Raw genomic sequence first — 13,965 nt, 5'->3', positions numbered from 1 at the left:
TCATATATTTATATGATAATTGGATTTTAATGTTGCATGACTATATCCCACTAAGAATACATAAATATATAATTTAAACTTTCAATTCCCAAACTTGTACCAATAAATGACAAAAGAGCGACGGCCAAGGCAGCCCAATTTGAAATTTATTAAATGATGCCCCCCAACGCGTAACGCGTAGCTTCCAAATTACTACAATACCCTTTTCCTCTCCTTTTTCTTAATGGAAGTTGGCTAAGAGATGAGGTCAATCCTTAACTTTGACATTTTTCAATAAAACATCGAAATTTTCGATCCCGGATAATTATCGAAATCTATTGCATGACATTTTCTCTCACCGAATCCGACAGAAGCTTCGTCTTGGGGTGTTTGACGAGAATCAAGTTTATATCGAGTTTACTTTGATATTATTTGTCAGAAAATTATTATTTTTTCTCTAAAATATCAATTTAATAGGATAATACCGACAATTAAAAAGTTGTGAGATTTAAACATCTTACTTACTTCTTTTGAAGTGCTTGGTGTGAGATTTCTATCGAAACTTCTATTTTTATATATTTACGAGATATTATTATGTGATTAAGTGATACTATGTTAATAATGTGTTGAAATATTAATTTTAAAATTTTAATATGATAAAAAAATAGTTTATTGAAATTAGGGTATGATTACTATTTTCAGATTCTTATCACAACAATCAAGAGTTCATCAATGGAGTAAATTGATAGTGGAAGGCTTTTGAATCTTTTGAACAAATTGGGAAAAAAAAGGATTGGATTTGGTTCAACTTCTTTCTCCTATATGGTAACCAATTTATCATATATATATATATAATTAAAAGCAATTGAATTTCCATGTAATTAATATTTAAAGAAATAAAAGTATTGGAAATGGATAATAAAATGGGTTTTTTTAAAAATAATTGAATAATTTAAGATATTTCATATTTAATTAGAATAATAATAACTTATCTTTATCCATTCAAAATTCCAAAAAGTAATAATTATCATTAATTATTGAAAAGGATTTGGGCAAGGTAATTTTAACTTGTCATAACAGAACCTTAATCACTCCCATTAATTACCCCTAAAAACCTCATTTTTAAATTGCAAATTGCCCTTCTTCTTCAGTAAATTTCCATTTCAAACCCTAAACCCAAATTAAAAAAAATTAAAGCAAAATCCTAGAACCAAAAAAAAAAAAAAGGAGAAAGAAAACATTGGAAACATTCTATGTTGTCAGCTCATTGTAAGAAGAAGCCTTGTTCCATAAAGGCCAATATTTTCTTGGTCAACATTTTTACATGCATTTAACAGCTTTTTTTTTTTTTGCCTTCAATAAGTTGCTTTTCATTGGATCTGGTCATAACAAAGGGCCCATCTTTGCCCTTTTATGTGTTCACATTTAGGATCTTTCAATTAGTAATGCAAAGAGGTTGGTAAAGTTTAAAAGGAAAGATTTGAAATTTATTTATTTTTTCTATGAGCTCCTATTTTAGCTCTGTCTAATCATATCATTTCTGGTTTTTGTTTCAAAATTTGATTTTGATCCCATCTTTTGTCTTTCCAGGGGAAGATAAATTCTGGGTTTTGCTTGGTTTTTTGAGCTCTGATTCCAAGTTTCACTCTTTCATTAAGTTTTTGAGGATTTAAAGGTTTCTTTTGAGGGAAAATTGAATTGGGTTGGTGCCATATGATATAAAGGTTGAACGTTGATGATAGAAGTTGGTAGGGTTTTGGGTTGTGTTGGTGGTGGGGGGTTTTGGTTATTGATGAAATGAAAAGGATTCCTTTTTGTGCTTGTGATGATACTGATGATACAAGGACAAATGGGTGTCATAAGAACAAATTTTTTGTGGTTTTTGGTAATTCTGCTTTGTGTACCATTGGCTGTCAGCTTAGATTACAGGAGGTCTGGAGAAGAAGCATTTCTTAACCAATTAGTAGATCCAGCAACTGGGGAGATTGATGAAAATCTGGTAAAGGAGATTACTTTGCTTGTTTGCTCCTGATTACTGTTCATTTGCTTGTAAACTCCTTTGTATAAGAACAGTTTCCTTCAATGATCGGTTTTCTTTAATTAATGTTCATTGGCTGTAATTGATTTGCTTGAACAATATTGTTTGTGGTCTGAAAGCAATTTTTGCTTTGTTTAGTAGCAAATAGTTCATATTTGCTGAAACCATGCTTTAGCCTTTTATTGATGCGGTAGAAATGGTTGAGAGGATGTTTTATGAAGCCTTGGGCATATGTTGGAACCATACTTTAGTTATCAACTCAAGCATTTGAACTTTGTAATATCTAATGATCCAATGATTACTTAGAGGTATTAAAACAGTTTTAGTAATCTCTGTATTGTTTGTCTATCAAGGCATATGTTTATAAATTGGTTGGAAGTGAGGAAAAAGAAAAGCAACATTAGAGGTGGAAATACGTGGGAGTGTTATGCACTAGTGCATAGAGATATCTGCTGAAATCAGAGTTTTTGACTATATCAGCAGCTTTCCTGTATGATGGATAGTGCATACTAAACTTTTGAGGACTAGAAGAGGCATTAGATGTATGACTTTCGAAGTCCATCTATTATACACTGAAATTAAGGTGCACTACAAATTGCCTTGAAACATGTTGTCTGATAATATTTTAAAGCTTATTACACCATTTGGTGATGACAGTAACATTAGATATTGACAACATAGATTAGTGAAAATGTAAGTTAGGTAGTGACAATCATTATTCAAATGGTTAAAAGTTGTACTTGAGGTTAACAATGATTTTCTAGTAGCTTTTTTTTTTTTAGAAAAAACAATGATTTACTGGTACTGTCAATAGGATAGGGCATTAAGATGCTTTTGGTTTCTGTAGGTTTGGGAAGTAGGAACTAAGTCCTCTTGCCCTTTGCCTCAATGTTGTCTGAAATTATTAAATTGTTTACATGCAGGCTGAGTTGTTATGGACAAGTTGCAGACAAGAGTTGAATGATTTGAAGGATGCTTTTGAAGATCCTGAGTTGCACCTCTTGGAGGAAACACCCAGTACAAGCAATGATATTGATAGAAAAGGTCACTCATTAGCAAAAGAAAACATTCAGAAATTGAATAATGTTCTCCATCCCCAGATAAAGCAAGCTATTTCTGACTGCATAAGAAAGAATAATCTTCTATTACACATATCTGGAGAAGATAGTGGCTTTACGACTTGGTACACCAGATATTATGAGTCATTGTTCCGCATGCCTGATGTTCCTAGAAGGATTTTGGCTACTCAGGGCATTGCAGTAGCCCCTTCCTCAAACTTAGGCCCATCCCCATCCCCATCCCCATCCTCAGCCCCAGCCCCAGCCCCTTCTCCTGATTTCAGTCCAGATCCATTGCAAAGTTCAGCATCTTCACCCTCTCCACTTCCTACACCTTCTCACCATGCTGCACCTCCAGAAAATGATATTCTGGACAATTTAAGTCCAGCCAATAGACATTCAGAAGAGAAAGGGACTGATAACAGTAAAACAATTATTGTTGCTTGTGTTGTGACTGCTGTAGTAACATTTGTTGTTGCAGCGTTGTTCTTCGTTTTATGCTGTCGTAGAGGTTCTGGAGCTAAACAAAATGATGAGAGGCCTCTTCTCAGTTTAAGCTTAAGTGAATACTCTGGTGGTATATACTTTCCCACACATTGTTGTTGTCTAGAATAATTTTACAAATTTTTTACCAAAACTTTTTTTTTTCAGGTTCTTCTCATGCATATGCTTTTGGATCTATTAAAGAACAAAAGCTTGGTCACCAATCATTTGGTAATGAATCAAGCTTACATAAAAAAGCTTCAACTAATGGCAATGTTTACATTGAATCTGATGCTCTACAAATCTCCCTGGATGGAAAGTCATCATCTGGAGCTGTTGCTGGTGCTGCGAAAGCCTCACCTGAATCTTCTGATACATCAGGCAATACTAATTCACTGCTACCACTGCCTCCAGGAAGGGTGGGTACTGTCCCACCTGGAATGCCTCCTTTGAAGCCTCCTCCTGGCAGAGCAGATCCTCTTCCTCCTGAACCTCCTGCGCCAATTAGGGACAGTCCTCCTCCACCACCTCCTGTCCCAAGTAGGGCCAGTCCTCCACCACCTCCTGCTCCACCTCCCTTTATGAAACCTGCTTCTGCCAATGTAGGTGCCCGGCCTCCTGGACCTCCACCACCACCTGTACCTCCTGGCACCAAACCAGGTCCTCACCCCCCTCCTCCTCCAAATAGTGGTCTTGCTCCTCCTAGGCCACCTCCACCAATGCCCTTAGGTTCCAAGATGCCTCGACCACCAAGTGGACCACAACGAACATTTAATGCTATCTCTGGTGAGGGATCTGGCTCAGAGGGTGATGCCAACGCTCCTAAAGCCAAACTAAAGCCATTTTTCTGGGATAAAGTTGCAGCTAACCCTGATCATTCAATGGTCTGGAATCAGATTAAATCCGGATCATTCCAGTACGTGACAATTCTTTCCTTGTTTTTCTTTTTACTCTTGATGCCAATGGATAAGTATGAGATGCTTGACACTACCTTTGCAGGTTCAATGAGGAGATGATAGAAACTCTGTTTGGGTATGCATCTGTTGACAAGAATAAAAATGATAAAAAGAAAGAGCCCTCTACACAGGATCCCGTGGCTCAGTATATTCAAATCCTTGATCCCAAGAAAGCACAAAATTTAGCAATCCTTTTGCGGGCATTGAATGTGACCACTGAAGAAGTTTGTGATGCACTTCGTGAAGGTGATTTTCTCCATCTTTTAATCCATTAAAAACTGTGCTTCTGAGCAACCTATGTGTAGGTTTCTAAGCTAGTGCTCCACATTGATGTTTGTCTGGTATACATGGCTATGGTATTAATGGCTAAGAGTGAAGCATGCTTAGCAATTAGGGTTACAAGCATTTCTCGAGTAGTTATAATGTGTGTTTTCAGCTACTGGGGGATAATTGTTGATAATTTAACAAGAATTCTGTCAGGGCATTTACTTATACCAATTATTGATCCTTGAAAGTGGCACTACTGTCCATGGAATTGGAAAATTTTCTCTATAATTTGCCACCTTTCCCTCTTAGCTGATTCCTTTTGGTTTTTAATACATTGTATCTCTTCTTGGAAAAGAATTTTAGTTGGCATGTTTTATATATCTACCATGTCTGAACTTATGCTAATGCCTGAACAATGTCAAACATGAACATTTAGTTGAAGCTAAGCATATGCAATAGAATAGCCTGTAGGGTTTTTCCCCCTTTACTGTATCATACTGACTGAGCTTTTCTATGCTTGGAATTAACGTATTTTTTTTAACATAGGCTGGAATATTGCACTTAAACCCAATTAACCACACTATCTGCTCATGCATCATAATTAAACAGTCTTGAGGGTTAGAGGAAATACACAGATTCATTTTAGTAATATGGAAAATTATTAAGATAACCTTGGCTCCTAAAACTTGTTGAAAGTGTGAGATTATTAATAGCCAGATAACTAAATAGGACATCGTCCCTTGAACCAAAAATACTTGTTTAAAAACCTGTAATTTGAGCTCACGGCTTCCAAAAAGGGTAGTGCTCCTAACTCTCATTCTGTGTGTACAAGTATGTTTTTGTTTATTTGTTTATTTTCTGGGGGTGGGGATGGGGCCTTTGGGGTGTTTCCCTCTAGCTATTGTAATATCAAGATGTGGACAGTGCTCTGCAGGCCTTTCTCCAGAATCCATGGGTGCACCATTGCCCTGGACTTATGAAGATTTATGGACGGATCTAGTATTAATCTGCAGACATCTATTTTTGGATACGAAAATATTTGCTGAATTATCTTGCAAGTGAACAGTTCATAACTGAAAGAGCTTCAACTTTATTTTTTTGATCAATCATGTGTCGGATGGGCTCTATGCTGTTACTCTGTTGTGCTTCTGGTGTGCTTTCGATTGTTGAATTATTGTAGTACTAATATGTTCCTTTTTTTGGTTATAAACAAAAGGTAATACTAATGTGTTTAGTTTTCAATCATGATATTCTAACCTGTTCTTTTGAAATCAGGAAATGAGCTCCCTGTTGAACTCCTTCAAACTTTATTGAAGATGGCGCCAACAGCAGATGAAGAACTCAAACTTAGACTGTTCAATGGTGAACTTTCTCAACTTGGTCCCGCTGAGCGGTTCCTGAAAGTCTTGGTTGACATCCCATTTGCTTTTAAACGAATGGAAGCGCTGCTTTTTATGTGCTCTCTTAATGAGGAGGTTATTGTCACTAGAGAGTCCTTTGAAACATTAGAGGTGGGTCATTAGATTTTAAATTGCATCACTTGCGTATCATATTTTGGTCCAATAATTCATACGAGGCATGTAATGCATCAGCAATGGTTGGAAATATTTTAGATAGTCAACAAAATGTAGTTTTAAGGATGTCTATGCCATGGAAAAACACGTACTCTTGTGTGATGTTTTATACAATCAAATTCAGTCTCTTTCCTATTTTGACAGGTTGCTTGCAAGGAACTCAGAAGTAGTCGCCTATTCCTCAAGCTTTTAGAAGCTGTTCTTAAAACCGGAAATCGCATGAATGATGGGACATTCCGTGGTGGTGCACAAGCTTTCAAACTTGACACACTTTTGAAGTTATCAGATGTTAAAGGAGTAGATGGCAAGACCACACTATTGCACTTTGTTGTCCAAGAAATAATACGCACTGAAGGTTTAAGAGCTGCCCGTGTTGCAAGGGAGAGCAAAAGTTTTAACAGCATCAAATCTGATGATCTTCTTGAGGACGTTTCACCTGATACGGAAGAGCACTACCGCAGCCTTGGTCTTCAGGTGGTTTCCCGTCTGAGTGGTGAACTTGAAAATGTCAAGAAAGCAGCAGTTCTTGATGCTGAAAACTTAACAGGAACTGTTGCCAAACTTGGCCATGCAATCCTAAAAACACGGGATTTCTTGAACTCAGAGATGAAGAGTACAGAGGAAGAAAGTGGTTTTCGTGAAACATTAAAGAGTTTTGTGCAGAATGCTGAGGTTGATGTCATGTCGTTGCTCGAGGAAGAAAAGAGAATAATGGCTTTGGTGAAGAGCACTGGCGATTATTTTCATGGAAATGCACAGAAGGATGAGGGCTTACGCTTGTTTGCCATTGTACGAGATTTTTTGATAATTTTAGATAAGGTGTGCAAAGAGGTTAGAGATGCCCCAAGGAAGCCAGCAAAAGCACAGACAAAACCCGTGTCCAATGCATCATCTTCCTCTGAGTCTCGTTTTGAACCACCTTCTTCTGATCCTCGTCAGAAGCTTTTTCCTGCAATTGCTGAGAGAAGGATGGACGATTCTAGTTCTAGTTCAGATGACGAGAGTTAAAAGTGTTCATTTGATGAAGGTATCATGTTCTTATCCTTGTCATGCAATCTTTTAGCTTGCCATCTTATATGCTGAAATTTAAAACTTAGACATATACTTGTCATAGATTGTGCTGCTGGTGAGATCTAAGTTCTGTTTTTCTTCAGATGGATGTTACGATGGCAGTTGATCAACATGGGAGGCTGCCAAAGCATCGGTGCTGCAAATGTTTGATGAAAGGAATACATCTGAAGTACCAGCAGAAAGGGAAAAGGGGAAGTGAATGGTATTTAGCTCTTCAATGCTAGATTTCTATGGAGCTAACATCACAATGTGCAATTGACCTTCCTTTGGTATTGGCTTCATGATTCTTGTTGAATTCCCTTCCCTCATCTGCCCAACTTGTGCATTGATAGATAGATATAAAGATGCCTTCATTTTTTTTTATCTAATATCTAATTCTTTGTTTATAAATTCTGTTGATAATTTTGATTTGAAAATTAGAATATTTATCAGGGTAGTGTTGAAATTAGAAACTGCTTTACTGTCTATAAATTTTGGATGGAAGAAATTTTGATATATTTAATTGAGTCAGGTGAATGCCACCACTTTTTCCTTCCTGACATGATAATATGCCATTCATTTCTGTAATGCCTTTGCTTAAAAAACCCAAAAATCTGATTGGCTCAGCAGCAGCTAATGAGGAGACATCAGCTTTGAGACTAACTGTCGTACTTCAAAGTACTTAAAAGGTTTCTTATAGCTGCATTTTGCCTCGGATGGCTGCAGACTAGAACATCAGATCATCTTACATTTCTATTCAGTGAAGGAATCACAACTTTGGGTCTCAAATTATTCCAAGATTGAGAGTACAAGATCAGCACTATCAATAAACAACATAGCATTTATCTTGGGGGTAAGGAAAGATTGATGTGGCTATATTCCAATACCCAAAGTGGCTCCAGCATTTCCACGGCTAAAAATTCAAACATCTTTGAAGAAGATACCAGTTCTTTATGCAAAAGCAACAGATGCCAAAATCAGAAGCATTACCGTCAAAATATTCATTGCCACTAAATAAAAAAAGATGAGAAAACCTTAATATAAAGAGGGTTTCGGGTGGAATGGAACTAGACAGCTGACAACCAATGAAAATGAAAATATTCCTTTCACACCACCTTTGCACCATTTCATAGTGATTTGAACCTGTCCATTCAAGGATATATCAAATTGATGGAAACTGGAATGGGACCAAATCTATGTATTGGCAATGAACTCTAGTCTCATATAAATACATTAACAATGAGGCCTGGGACACCACGATCTGAACCTCTAAGGACTCTTTGCTTGGACTCCAAGGCTAACAATTTATTCACCCTGTCTGATTATGATTACTGTTTCTGTACTATGAACTTGAGGAATAACATCATTTGTTGATTACATAATAAAAATTTTGAGCTTTTCAACCAAGAAAAGAATAAGGGCTAATGTTCTACCATAAAATTTTGCTCAAATTATTGTCAGAGTAGCAGAAACAGAATAGCTTGATTAAGGTTTGCCGTCTGTATTCTTCTGATCAGACCTGGTAGTTGGTAGCTGTTGTATTAGTATTATCAAAGCTTATCATTTGATTATGGTGTCTTATAAATTTTCATAAGAACAACATTGGAACTTTTATGAAAATTATGCAAAGTTGTTGAAATTGAGTGTAGAATATTAACATCAAGAATAGATGGTTCTACAATCCTGCCAGAAACCTACTTAAGATTCTCAGCAAAAGGATAATCATTTTGCCACATCTTTTCGCGTTGATTTTTCCTGGGGGTCACCAGAAAAGCATCAATTCATGCCTAGTCTACTAGTCACAGTTCCTTTCTCACCAGTTAGCAATGTCCAGAAGAGAATGATTCCTTTTTGCTTTACACTCTTCATGATATTCCCAGGGAATTTGTCCACTCCTTTCTCTAAAGGACTCCTCTCACACTATAAGATGCCGACCCCCTAAAACTGCCTCCCAGAAAATTCCAAAATCATAACATTTTTTTTTGGTTGTTTTGTAATGAGTGGTTGCATTAAACTTGAAGTTCAAACAGAAGATCAAACTCCCCAGAAATGGTGCATTTCATTAGCCGAAGACGTGTTCAAGAGGTTTCTCTCCCAGGGTAGTCCAACAGTGCATAAGGTATTTGGAGAAGGATCATTATTTAGTCCCCTGTTGTTTGGAAAATACTTTGATCCGTCCGACGCCTTTCCTCTCTGGGATTTTGAATCAGATAGCCTGTTATCTAATCTAAGGAACGCTGGCAAGAGCATAGTTGATTGGTTTCAGACAGACCAGGCTTATGTACTTAAAGCAGAACTACCAGGTAAATTTTTTCAAGCACCCCTTGAAGCATTCTGATGTTAGAATGTAAACTTAATGATCATTAATTAAGATAGAAAGGAAAGGAACATTAGGAGTGGAGGCATTATTCCATAGCTTGCAGCTCTTTCTGTGTCTTGAAAAACAAGGAGCCTTGTTTTGAAACATTTTTGGTATCTGGTTCCTGAAAATGGGAAAAATAAGGTGATGTTAGGCATGGGGAATCCTGTGAAAGAGTTGGGAATAAGGCCAAGACTCCATAGGTTTAAAGAAGAAGTAAATTAAAAAGTGGTTGTTTATTTTGTCAAGACTGATCCATGATGGTTTGATGATTAAAGCAGGAGTAGGGAAAACTAATGTTCAAATCCATGTTGACAATGGGAAAATTCTGGAAATTAGTGGACAACTAAACCAGCAAAGAGAATCCAAGACAAAGGATTGGAGAAGCTGCAATTGGTGGGAATATGGATATGTAAGGAGGCTTGAGCTGCCAGAAGATGCATATTGGAGAAGAATAGAGGCATACCTGAGCAACGATGTGCTTCTAGAGATTAGAATTCCCAGAAATCCTTTGCATAGTGATACTCCTGAAGATGCAGTGGGCAAAAATTCAGAATGAATGTGAAACAAATGACACACACTGCTAAGAACACGATAATCTTGACATAATGAAAACTTCTACTATGTGAGTGCATGGCATAGACCATGTAAAATTGTGTGTAGAGTCACATAAACATTTGGTATCAGTTATCAGATAGCAGATATAGGCCTAACTGATTATCTGAAATGAATTGCAGAGAAGAAGGTTCAGGTACTTTTAAAGTAAAAAATTCTTAATCAAACAACAAACCAACAATTAAGAATTGGTATCATTCAATTCTCCAAGACATAAGTTTTAGATCCTTGGCCTACTGTTCATTTATAGGCAAGACTAGAGTTCAATATGAGAGGAAACAGCCCACAAGGGCTGCAGATAAGCTGTCTGAAACCATTGAGGACTACTTCATGAGCATCACCAACCACCTAAAAGGATACTATTTTAATAATTCACAGAAATTCTAAGAATTAAGTCAGAACTAGGCCAAGAATGAAATATGCAGCAATGTTTTTGGGACCTTTCCAAAACAGGATGTGAACCAGGCCAGACCACAGCATGCAATTTATAACCAATTGAAAACATGATTTTCTTTATATCACTGCATTTTTTAAAGCAAACATTATCATTTAAGAGCTACTTGAAACCAAAAAAGTAGCAGCGCTAACCAGCACTTGGTCGAGTTGTTTGTGTGCCTTGTCTTGAAGTATTGAAGTCGACGAATAAAAAGAACAACTAGGAGGATTTCTGTCATAAATGGGTGAAGAGAGAAATAAGGGTAGGTAGTTAAAAGAATTGGTTCTACTTAGTTCGTTTGCAGAATTGATTGCACCTTCTTTAATATTACCATAAAGCAATCAATTGAAGCACCAGGTAGAAGAATCTAGTATGAACACTGGGGGCTACTCCTTCAATCTGCAATCAAAATTCTTGCCATAACTAGCTGTCCAGTAATTTTTATCATAAAGTTAACACTTTGTTCATGTTCAAGGTGCATCTTTCAGTCTATCTTGGTGTCCAGTCCTTAGTTTTTAGGATAATTCCACCCGTAGACCTCTAGAGAGGGTGAGAGAGAGGGAAACTAAACATAAGTATCTTTGATTATGACACTTTGTAGAGATTTTCTTGGCCCCCACCTTTTTCTTTTCTCTTGACTGTTAAGTAATGGTTGCTTCCATATAAAGAGAGCAAGCCATGAGGATATATGTTTTTTTTTCCTTATAAAGATCATATCATTGTGGTTTACAAAGAAGAATGGCAACAGGGAAATCACATAATTTTCTTCTCTTTTCTTCTGTTTCTTTGAGCTGCAATATTGTGCCTGAAAGTACAAACAAAATAATCATGAAAATGGTCTTTACTTCAATGATTTCTAGCCAGCATATAATGTTCTAATGGATTAATGTTAGGTAACATAAGAATCTGCCTAATCAAAAACACTGGCCCTTTTTTGTTGGATTTGGGTTTTACCTTCTCAACAGCATTTTAATATGCCTTTATGCAGTACTAATTTGTCTACTTCTCAATACCTTATAATTGCTTATACTTTTCCAAGACATTGTTCTTTCTGTTGAACTAATAATACACAAATCTCATTGATTCAAGTATAATAAATCAAGTTGTTGATCATAATTATAGACTGAGAATGAACAAAAAAATTCAGACAATGTTCTGATATATCAAGGATGTGGCAAATCGAGTGCTGTTGGACAACTTTGAAGGCTAGTATATATATAAATCAGAAAGATGGGGAACTTTTGCCTTGGTTTGTGTCTTGGGGACAAAGCTTTCAAGGCTAGATATGTCTGCAATAATAATAAAAATTGATGGTTCCATCATAATCTGTGAGAAGAATAATGTGGATGCAATAATTTCCCATGAGAACCCTTTTTTGTATTTTATAACAAGCTATTATACTCTAATTTTATCTTAAATTTATTTTCGAGATTTATATTTTTTTTTAAAAAAATTACAATTTAAGACGTTAAGATTTGTATGGATTTGATTTATATAAATAAAAAAAACTCTTCCCTTTTCTTCCTAATATCTTGGAGCAATTTACTTCCACTTTGATCAAATACTACTGATTTGTACTAATGAAGACAAAAGGAGTACATTGAGGGAATAATTTTAACTAGATTAGAATCCAAAGGGCTGATCAAAGATCAATGATCATGGATTTTCAATTTTCTATATACTGTGGGAGATATAAGAAATGAAGTCCAGTAGGCCCATCAAAAAACTTTTGGACAAGTTGGCACTTGGTAGTCCATTATTGAACTAGGGAATCTTACAAATCATGCATTAGTCTCCTATAATGCTTTTGGTTAAACTAAAAAGTCCAACAAGCCTAATGATTAGGCTCAATAAATAAGCCACAAATCTTTTATTTTGGACAGTTAGAAAGAGATATCAGATTCATATTCTCTTTGAGCATTCTTTCTCTCCTGAGAAAGAAAATTCCTCCTCCTCTCTCCTTTTATATGATAAACAATCCTTTTGTGCATAATCCCAAGCTCATTTGCAAGATGAGTAGCTGTTAAACAAGGAAGACAATTAGATACTGATGATTCTGCATTCAAAACTTGTTTTTCCCTATCATTCCTTGTACATCGGTAAAATTATTATCTGAATTCGTCTCAAACTCGAATATAAAATATCCGTATTTTATAAAATTAGATTGAATAAATACAAATACCTGTTTAAAAAATACTCATTTATCATCTCTAGTTCCCTGAAAGATAATTTAAGACCAGCAAACTTAAGAGAAAAGTTTCCTAAAAAATTGGCTTTTGAATGAGCACTGCATAGGGCACATCTGTAACACTAGGAGGCAGCAGAATGTGACATTTCTGATGCATTTTAACTGACATAACACCATCCAGAGTTTAATTTAATGAGATTCAGCAATTAAGGTTGTTTTCAGTGTCATATTCCCATACCTTGAAAAAGAACATTCTCTCATTTTTTCCTGCAGGCCTCCCATCTTAGTTTGATCCAACAATTGTAGTCCAAAAACTTGGATTAACCTGCTAAACAGATCTATGTTATCAGTCAACTGAATAACCAATTAGATTAATCCATAGCTCTAATCATCTGCCATGTGCTTAACAAGAGGCATCCAAGACACAATGGCCAAACATAACATACAAGATTAGGATCTAATCTCGTCAGATTAGCGGATAATGTGAAACTGATAAAGCTGCAGCTTCAAAGCTTAATTGGGTTTCTTTGACTGATTAAGTAGTTAATTTTATAGTAACACATGATGAGGGATAAATTAATGATTAAGCCAAAGTACTTAGTGAACTTTTGTACTAGCTGACAAGAAGCATGAAAAAATACAAATAGGAAATGCTTGTTGCAGTTCAGCCCATGCAGACAGACAATGGATCTCATCAAACGGTTGTTGAACTAAAGAATAGGATCAATATTTTACCAAAGGGTTCTCAATTATTTGAGGGTTTGTGTGTGGTCTCGGGTGAATTTCCATTGGTGAGATCATCAACTTCATAACCAAACCTTTTTAATTTCTCAGTGTACCAAACGATTTCCCAAGCCATAATTCTTCACACCTAACAGCTTATGGTTTTCTCACCATGCATTCAAGGAATTGCAGGATCCAAGCTTAATTAACCAGGAGACGACCGTACCTTTCATCTTCTT

General features: G+C 36.1%; 2 protein-coding genes across 7 annotated transcripts; both read left to right on the top strand.

Annotated features, from left to right (window-relative positions):
- On the top strand, window positions 1,212-7,967 carry LOC18593693 (formin-like protein 5). 5 transcript variants are annotated; one of them, XM_007021035.2, is made up of 8 exons: window positions 1,212-1,434; window positions 1,570-1,978; window positions 2,941-3,652; window positions 3,727-4,474; window positions 4,558-4,760; window positions 6,057-6,292; window positions 6,500-7,382; window positions 7,510-7,967. In XM_007021035.2, exons 2-7 carry the CDS (start codon window positions 1,805-1,807, stop codon window positions 7,361-7,363), a joined length of 2,937 nt encoding a protein of 978 aa, XP_007021097.2. In that variant the 5' UTR covers window positions 1,212-1,434; window positions 1,570-1,804; the 3' UTR covers window positions 7,364-7,382; window positions 7,510-7,967. The 5 variants fall into 5 exon arrangements, with proteins under 5 accessions (XP_007021097.2, XP_017979936.1, XP_017979938.1 ...); XM_018124447.1 differs by having other exon boundaries at window positions 1,230-1,248; XM_018124449.1 differs by lacking the exon at window positions 1,212-1,434 and having other exon boundaries at window positions 1,448-1,978; window positions 2,941-3,637.
- On the top strand, window positions 9,063-10,398 carry LOC18593692 (21.7 kDa class VI heat shock protein). Of its 2 annotated transcripts, none has more exons than XM_018124483.1 (2): window positions 9,063-9,708; window positions 10,043-10,398. In XM_018124483.1, the coding sequence occupies exons 1-2, from the start codon at window positions 9,402-9,404 to the stop codon at window positions 10,321-10,323; spliced, it is 588 nt and encodes a 195-aa protein (XP_017979972.1). In that variant the 5' UTR covers window positions 9,063-9,401; the 3' UTR covers window positions 10,324-10,398. The 2 variants fall into 2 exon arrangements, with proteins under 2 accessions (XP_017979972.1, XP_007021095.1); XM_007021033.2 differs by having other exon boundaries at window positions 9,068-9,708; window positions 10,046-10,398.

The sequence above is a fragment of the Theobroma cacao genome, chromosome 7, assembly GCF_000208745.1.
Source record: "Theobroma cacao cultivar B97-61/B2 chromosome 7, Criollo_cocoa_genome_V2, whole genome shotgun sequence".
Lineage (NCBI taxonomy): Eukaryota > Viridiplantae > Streptophyta > Magnoliopsida > Malvales > Malvaceae > Theobroma > Theobroma cacao.
The sequence above is the reverse complement of the archived record's forward strand: the minus strand, read 5'-3'. Positions and strand labels throughout refer to the sequence as shown.

What these genes read in the sequence shown, in the direction of transcription:
- LOC18593693 (XM_007021035.2), top strand. Translation starts at nt 1,805, where the DNA reads ATGATACTGATGATACAAGGACAAATGGGTGTCATAAGAACAAATTTT. An exon ending in GGGAGATTGATGAAAATCTG is followed by an intron (nt 1,979 to 2,940) that starts GTAAAGGAGATT and finishes GTTTACATGCAG; the next exon opens with GCTGAGTTGTTATGGACAAG. An exon ending in CTTAAGTGAATACTCTGGTG is followed by an intron (nt 3,653 to 3,726) that starts GTATATACTTTC and finishes TTTTTTTTTCAG; the next exon opens with GTTCTTCTCATGCATATGCT.
- LOC18593692 (XM_018124483.1), top strand. Translation starts at nt 9,402, where the DNA reads ATGAGTGGTTGCATTAAACTTGAAGTTCAAACAGAAGATCAAACTCCC. An exon ending in ACTTAAAGCAGAACTACCAG is followed by an intron (nt 9,709 to 10,042) that starts GTAAATTTTTTC and finishes TGATGATTAAAG; the next exon opens with CAGGAGTAGGGAAAACTAAT.